Source organism: Stegodyphus dumicola, chromosome 12, assembly GCF_044657685.1.
Source record: "Stegodyphus dumicola isolate Sdum_Otavi_A_Nest chromosome 12, ASM4465768v1".
NCBI lineage: Eukaryota > Metazoa > Arthropoda > Arachnida > Araneae > Eresidae > Stegodyphus > Stegodyphus dumicola.
This window is the reverse complement of record NC_140779.1, coordinates 85,339,444-85,361,269: the sequence shown is the minus strand read 5'-3', so window position 1 is coordinate 85,361,269 and position 21,826 is coordinate 85,339,444. Positions and strand designations below refer to the sequence as shown.

General features: G+C 31.1%; 1 protein-coding gene across 1 annotated transcript in view; it reads left to right on the top strand.

Moving 5' to 3' along the window:
- Positions 1-21,826, top strand: part of LOC118203682 (uncharacterized) — a 41,074-nt gene that overhangs the window by 13,168 nt on the left and 6,080 nt on the right. Inside the window, exon 2 of the mRNA XM_085806671.1 lies at positions 10,076-10,149. Coding sequence (XP_085662797.1) covers positions 10,076-10,149 — 74 coding nt within the window. The remainder of the gene's footprint in view (positions 1-10,075; positions 10,150-21,826) is intronic.

The following is a 21,826-nucleotide window of genomic DNA, read 5'->3' as shown; positions in this document are numbered from 1 at the left end:
AAACCTAAAGTTCAACAAAAGTCCACCTATTTATTTAACCTCAAAATTCTAGTTTCTTTCCTTTACTTTACTTTCAGTTTTTTTCCATTCAAGCGTTTTAAAAATGTCTTTAAAATATCTCAGTGACTGTTAGTCAACTGTTAAATTATCTGTCGGTAACTGTTACATTATTGAGAAATGCGCACGTTTTCACATGGAATTAGAAAACTTGTTTTGTAACTCAAAAGTAGCAATTCCACATTCTTAATAGCCAACCGAATATGGCTCTTTAAATGTCATAAAAAGATAGATACATACATTTTTTTTCTAGTGTTATTTCTATGCAATCATCTTTTGATGCATTCATTTGATGGTATTATTTATCCAATTATTATTATTTACTTTAAAGTAGAAATTTAATTTTGATAATTTTTTCTGAAATTTAATGTTTAGCCGTATATTAATAAAATGAAGTCTGAATAACGTAAAATATAATTTCCCCAGAATTGTGTATTATAAATTTTAAGAATGCGAATACAGTAGCAATGCAAAAAAAACGCTCATTATATTTAGAATTATCAGAATCATAATATACCAGTTATATAAGAATTTTTAATTAAAAGATGTGCTTTGCGGCTCATTAGTAAAAATTTTGATGTACATAATTCAGTAGTAAAAATAAATTAATTCTATGCAATGGAAATAATTTGAAACAAGATAAACATTTAAAAAATTAAAGCCTGTTATATAAATATCACTCTTATCGTATTAAGAATATTTAAATAAAAATTTAAAACAAGGGGACATAAAGCAATTTAGTTGATAAACAGGTGTATTAAATATTTATAAACACAACCATCTGAAAAATAGAAGCATTGAGTCTGTTTTTAAAAGCGCAAAAGCTGAGAAATTTGTCAAAATTTACACAAAAATTATTAGCCTTACGAAGTCATTTAAAAGCGGAAAATTAGAAATTCATGCAAAAAAGAAGGTACTTGCATGTTATTCCATTACGAACTAAAGAATTCTTTAACATATTAATTTTTTGAAGGAAATGAAGAGTTAGAATTTTTTTATCTTTTCAGTCGGGAGAGGGGGTATTGATCTAATTGAAATAATGAAAAAATTCGCTTCTTAAACACCGTATGTTTCCTGCATTAGAAATAAAGACCTTTCTTCATATGACTAGATAGTACCATTTATGCTGATATTATTCAAAACAATAGTTAGTAACTAAAAATTATATAAATATTACTAAATACTAAATATTGTTATAGGTTTTAACGTACATATCAAAAATAATTGTCATAAATTGTAAAATTTGTTGTCAAAATAGTCTACTTATTGAAACGGGTACTTTTAGCATAGATATAGAATTAAAAAGGGTACTGTTATGCGCATGGTTGTATAATTTGGCGACTTCTACTAAGGTAGTTGCGATAGTGCCTAAGTATTTTAAAAAGACAACATCGACAACGGATAATCAAATTAAGAAAAAATATACACATATTATAATTAATTGTAATTAATCGATAACAGTCATCATTATATTTGTTATAATAATGACTGTTATCATTATATTTGTAACATAAAAAGTATTATCTATTAATTTTCGTTAAAATTTTTTAAATACAATATTAAATTAAATTAACAACAACAAGGCTTTTAAATAAAGTGTTAATATACAGGCCTTTCCTACAGCCTATTAAATTTTCAATGTGTACATGCAGTATTCGTTTTAAAATGCCTAACTATCTCCTCATTACTTGAACAGATGATGAAATAAGATGATTGGAGGAAATTCATTGAAGAAAAAATAATTTTTAATAAATGATTTCTGAAAATTCATTTACACTTAATCTATCAATCAGGTACTAAATTTTGTAAAATGAGAAAGATTTCAAGCGTTTGAATTTTATTTATTTCTTAACTCAGGGAATACTTTTGGAAGCCATTTTTTTATAATTGGTATTTTTTCTGAAATATTAATGCTTTTTCAAATTTATTAGATATTAAACAGTAACTCAGCATTAAAGTGTATCGACTTAGTGAACAGTTTCTGAAATAGTAGTCAAAACACAATGATTAGGATTTTTTTTATGACTTTAGAATTTTTCCCGTTTGGGATTAAATGGCGCACAAGTTCCTTTATGGACGAAATTTTGAAGTTGAACGTGTCTTTCTTAAATTTTTTAATTATCAATTTAAATTTTCAAAAAATATACTAAATGAAAATATTCATGTAATCATCGCCAAATTATGACATAGTTTCATATACATTTATTTTTTTTCATGTTTTCAAATAGTCTAATATAAATTTTATGACATTTTGCCAATCTTAAATAGTGAAACTATAAGTGGCATTCCGCATTTTTCCATAAAGATATTCAGTAGTTCTTCTGAAACAAAGGTTCAAGCATATGTATTTTTACAGTTAATAAAACACTCTTCATTAGGACAACTTGCTTTATTTATTGATTTCTAGGCAAGACTTCTGTGATAGAAACATCAAATCCGTTCGCCTAATGAACATCGTCCATATTTATGTTTAACCCTTTTCAATGAAATCAATGGAATTTTAAAAACTATTCAAAATAAATATATGAATCAAATACACAAAATAAATTTAAGAAAATAAATCATGATATACCCAGTGCAAATCAAGAAAATCAAAATCAAAAAGCTATATTTTAGAGCTATAAAATCTACTCTACTTCAATAAATATATGAAGCAAATTAAATGATATTAAAATACTATTTAAGTTAGTATTTTCGCTTAAACTATCGCAATAAAAAATAATCAAAAATCAAAATTTTTAATGGCTTCCTGAAGCGAGCAACCATTTCTTATAAACAAAGAAAATCAACTATAAATCTGTAATTAAAATACTGTAATTTTAGTTCGTACTGTCCCGGGGTATAGAAAGGTTAAAAAATGGAGATTCCTTTTAGATCAAAATAAAGATAAAAAATATCCCACTTTCAAAAAAAGACTAAAATTTTCGAGAAGGTTTCTCGATGTTTTTTGTTTATTTGCCCGCAAATCAGACAAACATATTTCATTATGTTTTATTATTATTAATTATTGCATGCTATTATTATGTTTATTATTAATATTATTATTAAATTTATTATTATGTTATTATTTATTTGTTATTATTATTTTATCATTATTAATTATAATGTAGTATTACTATTATTATTATTTATTGTTATTATGCTTATTATTATTAATTGTTATTTGTTATTTTATCATATTATTTTTTCTTACAATTTTACGATATTGCGGGCAGATAAAGGAAAGGCATCGGTTTTTCATTCTCTCTCTCTCAAAAATGTTTCTAAACTTCTTTCGAAATGAATTGCATTATCGTTAAAACCAGCATTTATAAAGGCGACGATATCTAAGCCGAACGATATATTGTTTATTCTATTTATTGACAACGCTTTCTCTGCCCCTTCTCCAGTTGCATAATAAATTACCATTATAAATATACTTTTCTCTACCTTTGATTTAAGGTACAATCTGTAATGGGTAAATTTGGTATTTTCTTATATAAAAATAATCATAGAATTATCTTGCTTTAGAAATCGAATTTTAGTTCGGTTGTACTTTATGGAAATCAGTTTATCCAGTTTTCGAGTGCTTACCGAAAGCTACTGATTGAACTTTTTATAAAGATGAATTGTATAAAATTGAATTTTTTTGTAGCATATGCGAGTAGGAAGTAAATTTACAATTAGGACTTTTATTCTGTGCTTTTAGTTACCGTTCTTGCAATAGAAATATCTTTAAAAATACTACTAAAATATGCTGAATAATGAAATTCCAATCAAATTATTCTCTTTACACGCTTGAGAAGTAAAAGGAATTTGTTTAAATACTTTTGTGCTCTCCAAACATTTCTTCACCTTTAACATTGCGATATATGTAGTTTTTAAGAAATGTCAACGAAAGAATATGTTCATCAAGCGAAAAAAAACATTTTGAAGAGGATAATTATTTTTTCAACAGCCATTGCTCTTACCGATCCATCATTGACAGCTCTCAGAAAGCACCTGTTTAGTAGGTCATTCAATCTCCAAATGCCTGGAAGGAATTATTTTTCACGATTCGTTTCCATCTTGACACGCGTACGCAAATATTCTTCCAGCTGCCCTAAAAGAACTTGTTTGAGTTTGCAAGTGAGAGGGCAAGTTACTTCGTTTATTCATGCGTTAAAGGTTTTGAAGAGATAATGATTGCAAACTTTTCACGGTATGTCAGAAGGAACAGTGTTTTCTATCGGTTTTTCTTCCAAGATTATTTTCGTGGCTAGCAATGAAAATTTTAATTTGTTTTATTTAATTTAGGTAAGGCCAACCATTAGATCAGAGTTTCTTCAAACTGACTCACTTGAGACCCTTGAAAAACATAAGGAAAAGAAGGACTAATTTTACTTAGCGTTAAACGTATGCAACGAAGACATTTTCAATAAACATCCATGCGCGGCTTTTACTTTTTTAAACATATGTCCGTGATTATGAATGGAAAACATTTCTTCCACCCCCAAAAACTAACCGCCGGTTTCGAGGTGTAAATATATGGAAAAGTAAAGTTTTAAAAATAGGAAGTCAAAAATATTTTTATTATGGTAGTCTGTTAACTATTAGAAACAGCAAAACATAATTTATTTAATTAATTAATTTTTCATTTAAAAGGAATTTTTTTTGTTAGATAAATTCCTATTCAGTATTTCATTTTAAAATTTATGGATTTAACTAAAATATGCCGTAGCATAGTACATAATACGTGCTGTTAGAAAAGCAAACATTAATCTATTGCTTTCTTCGAATTTATTCGTAACAGCTGTGTGCAGTTAATAGAGTAGTGACGATGGAGAGCTCTCTAAGCTAAACTGTCCAGTACTTTTCTCGCAAATGAAAGGAACACAACAGAAATTTCATATAGTCAACCCATTCAGAAGTCAAACAACAAAAATCAGCGTTATATTTACAAAATTTTTTTCACAGGACTAGTTTCGATGGTTTTACCGAACCACCATCTTCAGCTGCGGTTTTGCAGCTGATCAGCTGATAACGCTGATTTTTGTTGTTTGACTTCTGAATTAGTATTTAATCGGCGTGTTATTGTGTCTTAATTATAGTCAACCCAGTCAACGGTAAGGAATAATACTCATGGTGAACTAATAGTGTTTCGCATCTTTAGCTACTCCGTTCGTTGATTGACCATACTGAATAACAAATACATTACTGTCTGTGCCAAAGGCTTTGTTCTACAAAGTGTATACAAAGTGTATACAAGACTGAAAATACTTTCATGTACCTCATGTAAACATTATATGTACTATTACAACTTAGTCTAGACAAGTGATTTTATTAAGCGCCTCTGAACCTCTTCGAATGTGTTTATTGTTTTCATCAAATGGATTTATCACTCCAGCCGAAAATAAATATTGCCACTTGAAAGAAATATTTCTGCAAGCCTCGGTTCAATCAATCCAGAGAAATAAATTCACAACTACGTTTTGAATAATTAAGTGGGCATGTCTCCGCGTGACTACAATCTATAAAATAATATCATAGCAAAGGTTTGTTTTTTAAATCATGAGTATAAGGGCATTTTTCCCATCCACTTTTAGTAAATAAAACTCAATTCAACATCTTGTGATAGTCTTGTAAATATTCTTTTTGTGATACTGATTGAAAATGAGTGGAATATGATTACTAAACACCTCTAAGGAAAGATCTTCTGAAGTATTCATTATTTTCAAGCAAGAGTTCAAGCCATACCGTCGTCTCAAAATAAAAAGTATTATCACCTGAGATAAAAAAGTACTTACGTATTATCGCACCCATCTTAGCAAAAATCACCAAAGCTTCAGAGTACACGAAACTCTGGTAAGCACGCACAAAACAATTATCCAGGCAACCATGCGGATGACAAAATATCCAGTTTTTTACGACGTCATTTTCATATGCGTTCTTTTTGTTGTATTCCAAGTTCCAATAGCTTTTATAGAAAACATGATGATTATTTTTTGTCTTAAACTCGATTTTAAAATTTACGCTTGTAGGATTTTCCTGTAATAGAAGATAAGGAGGCGAAATTTCTTCAGGAATACATTATTTTACAACAAAATCGCTAAAGGAACATTGCTTCGAAGTTTTTCTCAAAACGTTTGCTACGATATTTCCCACACAACAAAATCAAAACCCGTTTATAACTAGGTTTACTGACTGTCTTTCGGAATAAATACATAATTGAAACGTAGACTATGTATGTATGTAATATGTAATTTATACAATGAAAATAATTTTCTTTTCCTTCCGGAAAATTCGCCGGTTTTATATGCCAGGACCCGAACGGGATCCTCTGAGGAACTGGCAAGAGCAGGACCTACCTAACTTGCTAAAGGCCAGTATTACAAACAAAAGCATTATTCGAGCTATCTAGTAAAAATCGCGTAGCCGCCTCTTGAATAACTGTATTTTCTTTATTAAATAATTATAAAAGCTGTCTGTGGAAATAATTTACGATGATAAAAAGTTTTTCCCGTAACTTTTATCACTGCTATTTTTAACCACTTTTTTTAGGGTTTTTTTTTTTTTTTTTTTTTTTTATCTCGATTTTCTAAGGGATTAATACTTAATCTAATAGGCTATTCGCTGCTGTTCAGTTTTAAACCGTTTGTGACGTTCAACTAGAAACGACATACGAAGCTTAGACTGCAGTTTTTTAAAACTTTATAATTGTTTTATTTATTTCTAAAATTTTTAGTATTTTTTGAAGATTTTGAAATTTTTCCAGATTTGCTGTCCAGTCAATAATCTTAAATAATTTTGAAATTTAATTCATCGTTATTATCATTATAATTAAAATTTAATTTATTACTTATTCTTGTACAAACAAAACTACTTTTCTTTTTACCAAAATAATTTAATACCTTAATCCTTAACAATAAAAACCAAATGAGCTTCTTAGAGTAGCATTTAAATTACAATTCCTACAATTAACGCCTCAGTAAAGCAAGGAAGTGTACTATACACTTTTTATAATCCCCTTAACTGATGTTATTTCATAGAAATGCCGTTGTTTTCAAGGTAAATATATACATGTGATTCGGTAAGATATCTCTTTGGCTGATTGAATATTTGTAACATTTTTCCTTAATAGCAAAGAACAATTAATGACTAGAATTAAGGTCAATGTTTCCAGTTCAGGTTATTAATTGCTACTGAAGCGAACTATTTTCCCCTCGTACTTTCAGTAGCTTAATAGGATTATTCGAAACATATGAATAGCTGTAGAATGCATTTGTTATATTATAAAATTTTTAAAGTCTAGAAAGTTAATTTTTTCAAGTTTAAATAATGAATTAAAATGGGAATAAAGCAAAATAATATTAGCTGTTTCCTATCGTATCTGCAAAAGTCACTGCATCCGTAATGACTGGTGTGATTTTCACAATACTTTTCTAGGCGCAGCGGTTGATGATTTAGCAGCACTTGTAATAATATGCTAATAAACTACAGCATAATTTATATGACATAATTGTGTTATTATATATTCATAACACTAAAATAAGGATATAATAGCATGGTTATAATATCTTGTAATAATATACGTCCATTTTTAGTGATTTCCAGATCGAAATAAAGCAATAACTACTTTTCTGAGACAAACTATAGCTACACTCATTATGTACGTAAACATTCTATTACACATTCAGCATCCTGTATAATAAGTAATATTTTCTGATTCATTAATTATAATACAGTATGATGTATCAAAGAATAGGTAAAATCTATATGTGGTTAATATGGTTATTTTTTGAAGGTACACTTGTTCGATGAATTTTATAGCTGTAGATTTTAAGTAAAACATGACAATGTAAGTGTGATTCAATATGTGTTTCGTGTTAATTTTTTGATTAAGAATGGGAATTCCTTTTCAGAAAAAGACTTAAAGTTTTGATAAAATGTATATAAAGATGAATATGGCAACATTACCATTATCCAAATGACATGAATAGTTAAGCAAGTAAAAAAAAAGCAATTTATTATGAAAAAAATAGAGATGCACTTAAGCAGACGCTTTTCAGAACTGCCGTTCCGAAACTTTCTTCGGAGAACTGTCTCTTGGTTTGGTTTCTGAACAGCTTCGAAAACAGCCATGAAAGCATCCCTCTCAGCTTAAAGCCGAGGTGGACTACGGACATTCAATTATCTTACCTATTCGGTATCTTATTTTCAAGTATATAACGATTCTTTATGCATTAGCAAAATATATCACCTATCAAACGATTTTCCGACAAGGATGCACCGCGAGCTCTATTCCATGACTGGGCTGCCAAACTACAATAATTGCACAGAATTGGAGATTCCGTATAGGAATGATGGTGGTAGGGAAGTTGTCTGGCGCAGGCTTTAGAAGTCATCATGAGTCAAGCACATGATTTTGCATAGATTTTAAAATGAAATTTGAGGAAATTCAATGCTGTACTGAAACAGTACTCATTTCAGCCAAGGCGATATGTGCTAATATATATTATAAAAGTTTGAGTTAGTAAATGAAAATTTATTTTGTTAAAATTAATTACACTTTTGTGTAAAAATGTTGTATCAGTACACAGCCAAACTGTATTTGAGGTGTATGAAAAACAACAAATTCATGAGGAAGATGATAATACTCAAATTTAAGCTATTATTCACTAAAAACTGTCTGATACTAACATATTTTCACACTTTTCTTCATCTTGGGGCCATTTTAAGAATAAGTTCAAGCGATCAAAATTATTACTAGTAACTGACTTTGGTGAACTTCTGTGTTCCCATAGACACCTAAAGCTATTAAAAACTGAATCTGGTAAACGTATTTCTTCCCACGGCACCTATAATGCTTTCTTGAACTTTATTAGATTTCAAGTATTAAAATATTTCAAAGACACAAACATTACAATTGGTAAATTACCGACACAGTTGGTAAATATTATTATTGAGCTGGTACTTCCTTGTTAAAGTACGAAGTTCCTTGAAGTTGCCCTTCTTGAACGGTTCTTCTGTTTTTTGCAACCACATGCAATTAAAAAAATTTAAATTTTCTGAGTGTTTTTTACGCACTTTATCTTTTGTATAGGGCACAATTTTTTAATTCAAATTCGAGTTTTCTGAGCTACTTTGATGCATATTTTCACCTATTCTCTTTTTTTACTTTTTTTAGCCCAAAGAACGTTAGCCCAGAAGGGCTATTAATTTTGTTTTGGCATTTTGCGTTGATTCAATTTTCAAACTCTTGCCACCAAATATTACAGGCCTGTATTATATTAAAGAAATTAAATAACGAAGAATCTGCATAAATGTATGTGTGCATTGTGATAAAACAGCGGTACCTAGAGTCATCAAATTTTGAATAACGTAATCCTACACCATGGGCATCTGGAAGCTCTAATTTAGAATTTGGAGTTTGTTTTATTATCTATTTCATATTTTGTCAGACATTAAAGAATTTTTGATTAAAAAATTCAACGATTTCAAAGCGAAGAATTGCAAAATTGTACGGGAATAAAAGAACTGTGTACTCTAAAGATATGCGCATTTTAAAATTTTGCGATGTTGCCGTTGAACTAAATTTTATGGTTTAAGTGTGAAGAATATGATATTTAATAAATAAAGGTAACACACAAAACGTTAAAAAACGCCCCTTTGGGCATAATGTAAAATCTGAAAGCTTTCAGATTTTTTAATTATTTTAATAATACTTCTTTCCTTTAAAAATATGTAAATAAAAATATGTTTATAATATGTTTCTTGAGGAAAATAAATACCACCTAAAATATGTGAGCCAAGATTACAGGTATGTGTGCCTTATATATGCTAATTTGAGTACTTGGACTAAAACCATGGTCAAAGATATTAGTAGTTCCTTAAGCAAGAAATGCAAAACTCTATGTCATTTTTAAATAGTAAGACCGAAAGATTTGCAGTTCTATATTTTAATTAATTACAGCAGCATTTATATGACAATAATTGTGTTATGTATTATAATAATTAAGTTTACTTTTATTCTCCAAAATAAAGGTTTATATCTTTTCAGGTATCGTAGCGTGGGCTGTAAGTGCAGACAATGCCTTCCATGATCCTGTAATCAATAGTATGAGAAGAGTAGACGTAAGTATTTGAGATAATAACATACCTCAAAGTTGAACCATAATAAGAAAAGATAATGTTTCAGATCAAGGTGTTTGTTTGAGGTCTGATACCCCATCACTTGACCAGTATGCCTTCCAGAAACCAGTATGTTTATTTCTAATTGTATTTCACGAAAAGTTAGTTTCTAATAGTAAGCAAATTATTGCCCTGACTGCAACTGACTTACAGAAGCACAGATTTAAAAATTTTATAAACTATATGTCTTCATCTGTGGTGAGTTACACAGTTAATCATTACAAAAGAACGCATTTACCAAGCACGAACGGCAATAAAATCGATGCGGCTTCAGCAACTTCTTATTTCTTCCAAACAAACTGGTGCTAGATTGTAAGAAGAGTTGGCTCTCCACTCAACGAAGCATGAGCTGTAATTAACCCCTGCTACTTTTAACTCTCTTGCGCGTGCATTAATTTGCATGCCGTGTTGATCTGAGCGAATATATGAGATGTACGTAGGTAAGTTGAAAAATAAGTTTCCCCTGTCGACTGTGGTCAGAGTTGTGTATGAAAGTCAAAAAATAGAATGAGACATTAAAGATATGACATACCTTTATTTTTCCACATAGGTACCAAGTACATTGAGACATTTGTCATATCACTTGATAAGCTTGAAAAAGCCCTCCAGGAAAAATCAGGGCTTTGCATATGGAAGAAGCGTTGAACGGTTTGTTTCACTTCAGTATTGCTTCAGTATTACAATTGACCTCGACACACAAGGAACAACGCATGGGGGTCAGCCTGGAACATCTCGTGCGTTACCATGAAGATGGCAATGACTTTCTGTTTCGGATTGTGACGGGGGTTGAAACATGGGTCCACCATTTCACGCCAGAATCGAAGGCCGCATCTATGGAGTGGAAACATACGTCATCACCTGTCCGAAAGAAGTTCAAGACAACTCCCTCTGCAGGTAAAGTGCTCCTCACAGTTTTCTGGGACGCCCAAGGAGTTTTGTTGCTGGACTTTTTGGAGGTTGGAACTATCAATGCTACGCGCTACTGTGACACCCTGTCGAAATTGAAAGAGGCGATTCGGAAAAAGCGGCCTGGCCTTCTCACATCTGGCGTTCTGCTGTTGGATGACAATGCCAGACCACATTCGGCGACGGCAACGCAAAACCATATTGCAACTCTTGGTTGGGAGCGCCTACACCATCAGCCATACAGTCCTGATCTCGCCCAAGCGACTTCCATCTGTTTCCGGCTTTGAAGAAAAATCTCGGGGGAAGGCGCTTTGGAAGCAATACTGAAGTGAAACAAGCCGTTCAACGCTTCTTCCATATGCAAAGCCCTGATTTTTTCCTGGAGGGCTTTTTGAAGCTTATCAAGCGATATGACAAATGTCTCAATGTACTTGGTACCTATGTGGAAAAATAAAGGTATGTCATATCTTTAATGTCTCATTCTATTTTTTGACTTTCATACACAACTCTGACCACAGTCGATAGGGGAAACTTATTTTTCAACTTACCCTCGTATATATATCAAAAGATAGTGTTTAAAATAAGCTTACATATTAGTAAAACTTAAAAATATTGTCTCAAGTTTACCATGCAAATTAGTATTGTATCCAGTATTTAATTAAACAACAACCGTCCTAGGATTTTTAAGGACGAATATTTTACGCTAATTTTAAGACAGCGATTTTAGAACTTAAAGCGAATACAAATTCTGATCAGCTCAAAATATATCGCTGTCGTTAACAGAAACAGTGTTGTAATATTGCTTTTATTCTGCTGGGAATATTCTGCTTTTATCAGGGCCTACCAGCAGCCGAGCGGTAATGTCGCTGAACATTGTTATTTCGATAGGCGTTCCATTCCAGTTGAATGAATTTGGCTACATGGGCACTTTTATGGCTATTTTCCATACGTCACGTAGGTACAGGATAGTCATAAAAATACTTCCCCGATATAATTGCCCTATCCTTTCAACAAATCGAAATGAAATTTCAGATATTCTTATTTGAAGGTATGTGCTCAAGTTTGGGATGATTTAAAACAATAGAGCTTTCATGGTTACACTTCCAGTGAAAAAATTTTGAAATTTTCTGATGACAACACCTCTGAAAACACACACCTTTTATCCTGCACAAATCAATCAGCGCATTAAAAAAAACATAAATGGCATTCGAACGATATACGTATTAAGAAAATTTCCGGGATAAAAATTTGCAAAGAGCATTGTAAAATGACTAACGACAACACAAAAGAGGAGAAGGGAAAACTGTTATTGGAATTACAAGTTTTCAACATGCCCAGCTTCGCAGACCATAACACACTGCATGCGGAATATTGTTCACAATAATGATGAACATAACAGGAGAAATCTGTATAACTTCACGTTTTATGGCAAATTCTGACAATTCTGACAAATCTCGTAGATTTGATGTGTATACCCTAGATTTCGGACAACCCAGAATAAGAAATCCATCGGAACGAGGTCAGATGATCACGGTGGCCACGAAGCTTACAGCACTTGCCAAACACAAATGGCGACGTGTGCATCCATACAATGCCATTAAGAACATTTCGCTGTTGCAATTCTGGAATTACGTAATTCTGCAACATTGTCGTATACCGAGTACTTGTGATGAAGCTCGTTTTCAAACCCGTGGATGTGACCTGCATTGAGCCCAGTGAGAAGAATCCATTGGTCCCTTACAATGCTATTCTTTGCAAATGTTTTAAGCCGGAAATTTTCGTCATACGTATATCGTTCCAACGCTATCTATGGTTTTTCAGTGCGCTGATCAATTGGCGCAGGAAAAATGTAGATATAGCTCTATTGAAATGTTTTTACTATACCCGTTATAGATCTATTGTTTTAAATCATCACCACCTCGAAGGCATACCTTCAAATAACAATATCTGAAATTTCATTTCGATTGGTTTAGGCCGCTAGGGGTTCATATATCGAGGAATTTTTTACGACCACTATGAATAAAGTTTTTTTAAGTCCTCCGCGAAGAATCCCTCCTCTTAGGCATAAAGGTTTTTTGCATGCTTTTCATATTTAAATAAGCGAAACCAAACTCACTAGAATAATCCTTCCACGAAAGGATGTAGTCAACGTCATAACCACTAATGCATTATACTTATCGTTGCACAGCTCCATGAATTTATACAGTACTGTTGCAAATTGATTTTAATGTGAACAGTTAGTCTATAGGTTAGCGTGCACCAATCTATTTAAGTACATTGAGTACCGTAAAAGATTTTTTGTGCTGGTATGGTTGAATTTAATTCCAAACAGCTGCTAGAGTTACACTTCTTTACAGCTTCAGTAGCTACCAAAAACTTCTATAAAATGTATGAAGCAAACATTACTACCACATAACTGCAGAGGATGCAAATCTAGTGACTTTTGGAGTTTTGTGAGTTTAATGAGGTTTAAGAAGTATATTTAACTTAATAAAACAGGTAGATAGACAAAGAAGGGATAACAGATAATTTAAGTAATTTAAAAAGTGAAATCTTTTAAGTAGAAATCTGGAATTTGAATGAATTTATTATAGCTGTTAACCAGATGGTAAGACAACATTTTTCGGGAAAAAAAAGTCGCCTGCATGAGAATCTGGTCTTTATATGTCCTATTTGATCCCTGACAAGATGTAAATAACCCATGAATTATGACTTGGGAAATAACATGTTTCATAAATAGTAGATTACAGTAAAATAGAGAAAATGCAAGTAAATATTTCATACACTTCATTTTAAAAGTTCACTTCCTTTTAAAACATTTTATCTTTTGATTCGCAAATCACGAATTCTGGTTATAAATTCTAACTCTTTGAAGACCGTCGCACTCCTACGTTGAAAATCAGTTACGCTTGGTTTGGTAACTTTTTAATACTTTTACTCGAACCTCCGCCGGAATTTTCCATACAAGGAAGTCATGTGGTGTCCATATCAGATTTTTTTTTAAGGTATTAGCTGGTTTTAGCTATAATCGGCTTACTGAACTTATTTGGTTTGGCGATTTTACTTTATTTATTTTGGATTTTACATTTATTTATTTATTTATTTTAGTTTTTACCTTCAAATGCAGACCACGATTTATATAATTTAAAACATTTTACTGAAAACTGATATTTCAAAATGCAATAATAATAGCAAGAATAAAAGTAAGTACCACCGTATTGTCGTAACCACCTTAGTAAAATTCGTAAACATTTTCAGAAAACGCCAAAAACTGGCAACCATTGCGCATAAACATTCTTCAGGTAACCATGCTCATATAAGTCTTTAAGTTAAACAGCGGTGCCATTTTCGTGAGCATTCTTTTCGTTGCATTCCAACGATTTCTATATACATATCGAGATATTTTTGCCTTCAGTTCTATTTTTAAATATCTTTTGCTGAATTACCAGTAATGCAAGAAACTGTGTTAAAATTGGTGCAGAAGCGTAGTATTTTGTCGCAAAATCACTGAGCGAATAGCGATGAAATGCGGTAGATAGCCGTTGCGCAATGCAAAGTGCCTGCAATTCTCAGATATTTTTAAAGCATAAACTGTTTGCTATGAACACGGGGAGAACAGCGGTAAAAAAATTAAAAAAATATTTCGATGAAAATATGTTAATTTTTTAAGGTCTTCATTTAATAATTTAAATTCGTATTTTAAATTTCAGTTTTTTTTTTTTTTTTTTTTTTTTTTTTTTTTTCTTTTGATAAGTCGATAATGTTTGTCGACTTATGATAAATACCGACAGTTTGGTAATGTTTTTAAAAACTCTTCAAAGATCGCCAACTTGCATCCGAAAAACAATTTTTACCTTATTTATAAAAAACTGCCAAATTTCGCCAGGGTGCGGCTGGTTTCGCCAACTGTCTTAGAAAATGGTACTTTTACGCTCTTGAAATAATAATATGTTGTAAAGGCCAAAAAATCATAATTGATGTGCGAAACAAATCATAATTAATTGAGTGTAATTACACTAGTTATTAATGTTTTAATAGCTATTAAATATTTTATTTGAAAATTTTAGTAATCCACGCAGTAAATAAATTAAGTACTATAATTAGAGATTTCAGAAAACGAACTAAGTAATTAATGAGTTCAGTATAATTTTTTCTGGAAAACTGGATACAAATTTTATGTATAATATATATGTGAGTAAAAATTGCGATAACAGGCAAACAGTAACACACGATTGAAATTAAAAGCTTAAGAAAAATTATTCAACACTTAATGCCTGTAAATCGAATAATTTTAGACTTTTTGGTCATAAGTAAAAGATTCATTTTTTAATTACATTTTGGTATTTATGTTGGAAAAGGAGTACAGAATTTCTATGCAACACAACCAAGAAATGAGCAATATATAACAGCGTTTTGAAAATTATAATTTTTCATACATAGACTATTTATGAAACGTTTTCAGAAATTAAAACTGTTAAAAAATATTTCTATCTTAGTAGTTAATATGTTAATATATATTTTCCATAGTTTTACTTCCTAGTTTATGCATTTTTAAAAACGTCTTTTATATGCTAGAAGGTGAATTTTGATGTTTATAAACCATTATTTAGTATGCGTAAGATACTTTGAAAATTGACTATGAATTTCATTTCCTTCAATGTGGAAACTAGGTGTAAACTTCCAGTTATAAAATACCCTAAAATTAATTCTTCTTATTCTTAAAATAATTATTTTCAAACTGTTTTAATTCTGAAGTTAGGGAAGATTACGTATAAAAACAAATATTTTGGTGTGAACGTATTCCCTGAAGATCCAACTATTAGGAGGAGTGATTACTTAAGAGAGGCATCAAGAGATTAAGAATTGTCTGATCTTACAAATAGCATTATCTTAATGAATTTTACATAAAATATATTATGTATTATATACACGGTCTGTGTAAAACGTTCCGAGACCTTATTGACAAAATCTAGAGAAAATTTAAGATGAAAATTTTAATGCTTTAAGTGATAGTCTTTAGTGATCTGCCCTCACTTGAGTACAACGCACACAGAACTTTCATACAGCTATATGAAACTATCAGCAAAATTCTTGTTCAGGATGTTATTCAACAAGTGTGTCACTGTGGCCTTGAATGTCGGTTATGTCGGCATAGCGTTGACCCTTCATGTGAAGTCTGATTTTCAGCTATCCAAGAAAAGTCACTTGGAGTCAAATTCGGCGCATATGGAAAATGGTTAAGAACTGGCTTAAGTTCTTTGCTAGAAACCGCTAACTCAGTCATGTTAGCAGTCTCATTGTCGTGCAGTAAGAAATAATTCCTCTCCTTCCATCGTTCCAGACGGACCAGCTGAATCCTTTCTCTCAACCGATCCGTGACACACGGGAATTTGTTCCTACCAGACATGATTATATGCCAGGATGAAAATCTGTCTGGGAACTTTTCGGACAGACGGTGTATGTTGTTATACAAGGGAAATTCACGTCAAACCGAGATTTATGAGTTTGTAAAATAAAAGAGCAAAATTCAGTGTGTAACATGTGAATTTATTTTTTGATATAATCCACTGCTATTCAGTTATCCCAACAGGTCAACTAATTTCTGAAAACAGATCTTTCTACCCGAAACTTCGGTGGGGAAAGATTTGTCAGCGAGCTTGAATCATCCATCCTAGACATTTTTTGCTTCACTTCGTCATCTGTGCATCTAAGCCACTCTTTCAGATATAAATTACTCCTTTATCTCAATGCAGACATCAACTCTTCTATGCCGGCCAACGGCGAAAAGCTTTCTCGGTACCCAGTGAGTTCTATCATTTTTGAAAGTACACCAATAGTATTCACTGCCCTCAAAAAAGCTATATCTCTAGTGAAATTTAATGATAGTTTGTACGTCGATTCTGTAATTCTCTAAAAGAATTCATTGGAGGTCGCAGCTATGACGAAGTGAAGCACGTTGTGCTATGGTAATTCAGATGTTCTAGCAAATCTTTCTATGCAGATGCTTTCAAGAGATTAGTTAACGCGGGGATAAGCGTGTAAATACAATAGTGTATTATGTTGAAACCTAACTCTAATGAAATACTTGAAAGTCTTTTGATTAAATTTTTGAAATTTGATCTTTTTAGCAAAAAGTCCTTATATGGCTCTTATCTAACTTAGCGTTAAAAAATATTTTATTAATTATAAAAATGCTAATATTGTTTATAAAATTATAATTAATGGTAATTTATAGCTATTAATTATGCAGGGTCATTGAAAATCATAAATCAGGTTTTTAAATCATTATACTTTGTTTTATCATAAATAAACTTTCGTAGTTTTCATTCCGAAATAATTAAATGGTATTTTTGGTTGGTTATTTGATTATAGCAAAGCACTCGATTGCTATCTGACTAAAGGGAGGATGCCTTCGTGGAGCGTTTTCTTAAGAAAACTGGTTCGTATACATGTTACACATGGAGAAAAATCACGAAAGAGCCCATCCCGTTCGCGGGATTCGAACCTCGGGCCAAACTACCAGTGTTCAGCGACTTTGTAAAGAATCTGATAAGGACATTTCAAACATTTAAATTCCAAAAATTTTTATTTTGTTCTCGCGCAGAAAATGTTTAATTGAATAAAATATGCATAAGGTTTTCTTTATTAAAAACGAAAACTTTCATTTAAATTTTTATTTTGTTTTCGTGCAGAAAATGTTTAATTGAATAAAATATGCATAAGGTTTTCTTTATTAAAAACAAAAACCTTCATCTCAAGTAAATTCGTGAAAATATTCTAGAACGAATTTATTATATTAGATCATTTCATCATGAACTTTATTTTAAGATTTTTAAAACAAATTTAGGAAGCCGCCTCAAAGCTAAAACTAACCATTTTTACTTATTTCAAACATGTATTTGACTCCCAGAAACTTCTGTAAATGTCATTTTAACATGTTCCATATGCTTAATTCCCATTAATAAAGCCTTACGGGAATACGGTGCCATGGACTCGGCTTAGGGAAAATTATGCCCAGACTGTGAGTTGCAAGCAGAAACGTTCAGCGCTTTGACATTTAGGATGTTTTTGTTATTTATAATAATATATCTCTAGACAATATCAGGGGCTAGGACGTTAACAATGAAGACATAGATAATTTACTAGAAGACAATAAAAATCAGCTCAACAAGAAAAGGGATACATCTAGGAAATTTGTGGAAAATGGGATAAGATTGTAGAGTCATTAGGTTATTTTGAAACAGGAGACGTGAAAAAAAGCAATGCCCTCGCCGGGACTCGAACCTGAACCTCTCGAATACGTGTCGAGTATGTTTACAGTTACACGACAAAAGCATGCTGGAAGAGGGGAGAAAATAAGAGCGACTGGGGGTGAGGGGACCCAGTCGCCAATTCCTGGTAATGACGAATTATCATCCACCACCTTTTAGTTGGGCTCCACTGTAGAATGATTAGGTTTTTATTTAAGAAGAAGACTGGAAAAATATGCAGCACCCTCAGCGAGACTCGAACCCTGAACCTCTGGAATAGACATCGTGTGTACTACCGTTACACCACGAAGGCATGCTGGAAAGAGTGAGAAAATGCCTTAATTAAGATGCAAAGATTCATGGAACCACATTATCGGGATTAAGCAGTAGAAAGTTCCAGAGTAAGCATCTTCCATGATAATGCCATGTTTCAACAAAAACAGATAACATTGGAGAAAGTTTTAGTGAAACATAAGCTCAATGAGTCTCAAGGAAAGTCGAGTGCCACTTAAAAACAAAAAGATAAAGATAAAATGTCTCCCAAAAGCAATGAGTCTTAAGCAAAGTGGCTCTTAGAAATAAAGAAAAAATAAAAGAAGGGTGTCTCCTATAGACAATATCTGATATTTTTGGGAAAGAGAATTTCACACCAAAAATAATAACATTTTCCTGATCATTTTCCACTTATACTTTTCACTTTCCTTCGTATAGGTAAAATAAAATTAAATTTAGCTATTTAATACTCTGTATGTCCTTTTCTTAATATTTAATGATTTCTATTTTTGATTATGTACTTTAATGTTTCTTTATGACTTGAATGTGCACTCAAATTATATTACTGTGATATTATGATAAAGTTTAAACAAGCAATCACCTGTGATCCAGGAACGAATTAATCCATTTTACATTATGGGGGAAATGGCTTCAGTTTATTGACATTTCGGTTGATGAACGAACTCCAGGAACAAATTAAGTTCTTAAGCCAAGGTTTTCTGTGTTATATTTTTTATTGAATCTTCCCTAACCATATTATTCATAATATATTCTGTAACTCATTTAAAAAACTTTACTTATTTAGGTTCAATATTTAAGAAAATATAGCCTTTAACTAACTTTTCCGAACACCCTGAATACTACTATCGTCTATTCAATCATTCCATTTATGTTTATAATGTTAAGGAAGTGTGCTTTAAAATCTCTCCGTATCCAAAGATACCGTCAAACAATTCGTTAAACTCTCACATTTCCTTTGGGAGTGTTAGAAAACAAGTAACCTTGACAAGTGTCTACGATTTCAAAATACCTTCAATTTTCATTCGTAAGCCGTTTCCTTTACCTTCCTAGTTCAATACTCTGTGAAAGACTTTACGCATATTACTAATATAAACTAATCATGGCGATTTCATTCACTTAAGTTGCTCTTTGGAATCAATCTCGAAATATGCTAAAATTCGATGAAATCAAATCTATATTTTCCTTGCTTTTATGAAAATGTTTTTATTTTATTTGTATTTACCTAAATGCACCCTAAACTCGAATTCAGTGAAGCAGGGAGAAGCTGCGCAATGGAAAAGCCGAAAAGATTATTTTCCGTTTATTGACGCTCTGTTTATTTTCCAAATAACCGTAACCATAAGGTGGCAGAGATTCTGGAAAGAATAAGAAAGATCAAGAGAAAGCGTATGAGGGATAACGTATTTTTTTCTTTTAAATCTTTTTCCAAATTTCGCTTTCGTTCCTTAAATGAGAACAGGAAAAGAACGGTAACCGAAAGTAAATGTTTCAATTGAAAACAAAATATCATTTGCGGTTAATAATACGCCTGAAACCATTTTTTTCGGGTAGGACTTTTAGATATAAATATTGTAAGGAAACAAATATATTTTTTATATTTAAATTAATTAGTTCTAAAACAGTACTAAAATTACACTTTATTCAAATTTCCACTTAATTTCAGTATAAAAAAGCAAAAAGAAAGGGTAGATTTTGAGAAAATAATTACTGTATTAAAATTAATAATACTTAGATTTAAAGATTCATTAGTACATTTTTTGTAGTCAAACTAAAATAATGCATAGTGTGTCATCCTTCTCTGTATCGTTCCAATTTTAGTATATATACTGCCGAAGCAAGTACAATGCATAGTGTGTGTGTGTTTATTAATTTCGTTAAAAGAGAAACATTTTTTATGTTTAAATTTATCATATTTTTCAAAATATATTCAGTTGAATTGTTACTATATGATTCAAAAATCGTTTTTCGTATCAAAAACTTAAAAACGGTAACTTCTGTTTGATATTACCTCTGTTTCGTTAAATTCTCAATGAGTTTTGAAAAAAGCGAAAGATCTCCTTTTATCAGTAGAAAATTATTCCTTCTGTAAAGATCTGCAGAATTTCTTATAAAGTCTCATAAATTTTAAGTGCCATATCTTGCAATTTTAGAACTGGCTGTCTTTATTATAGTAGCACTAGTTGATACCCTCCCCCGCTTTGCTGGGTACACTACCTATTTGAATGTGAACTAGAATTCTTATATGGACGAAATGTCTAATTTCGAATTGATAATTAATGTAAATTTTATTAATTTAAAGTCCAGAAATATAGTACCAGTCAGTGAATCCGTCATACACAGATTTCCCCATCACCCATGAGGTATTGTGTATTTGCGTCCCCATTATTTAATGTGGCGGGAACCTCAGTAGGCCTACACCATGCAAAATTGGCCAACATAAAACTAAGTTTTATATATATTTAACTGTTACCATAAGTTTCATAAAAATAAATTTTACTGTCTTTGTTATCAAATTTTTTAATCAATTATAAATTATGTGTCCTTGATATTTTATGTATGGCAATTTTATAAATAACAAGAACATTTTAATTTTTCATCACAATAATTTATTTCTCTTAATAATAACATTTATTTTCATGAAACTTATGATACCATAGTTAAATATAAATTATTATTATTAACCTTATCATTTAAATATTGTTTGTATTCATTGGATAGATGCAAGTTATTTACCAATTTAACAATTTTAAAGGAAAATGAATTCATTGTCGACATTGTATTTCATATCTAGTTTTGGCAACGAAAAAAAAATTCTGAACTTGGATTTGAAAACCAAATGTATGAAAAAAATTCTGTTGCATAACAAAAATCCATTTTGGACAGGATTTACGTAAAATCCGTTCTTAGAGCGCGTCTGCATCATGGAATGAGTAACTATGCAAAATTTCAAGTCAATTGGGTGTATAGTTTCGGATGAGTCAGTGGTATTTCGCTTATATATATATATATAGAAATTATTATAGATGATTTTTTAGCATCATTTTAGATTCAAAATCATTGCCTTATAAATGTTGCCTACGCAATGTGTAAAAATAATCTGTATTCTTCGATAACACTTTACAACAAATGTCATTTCGTACAGTTATTATAATAATTAAAATATCATTCCA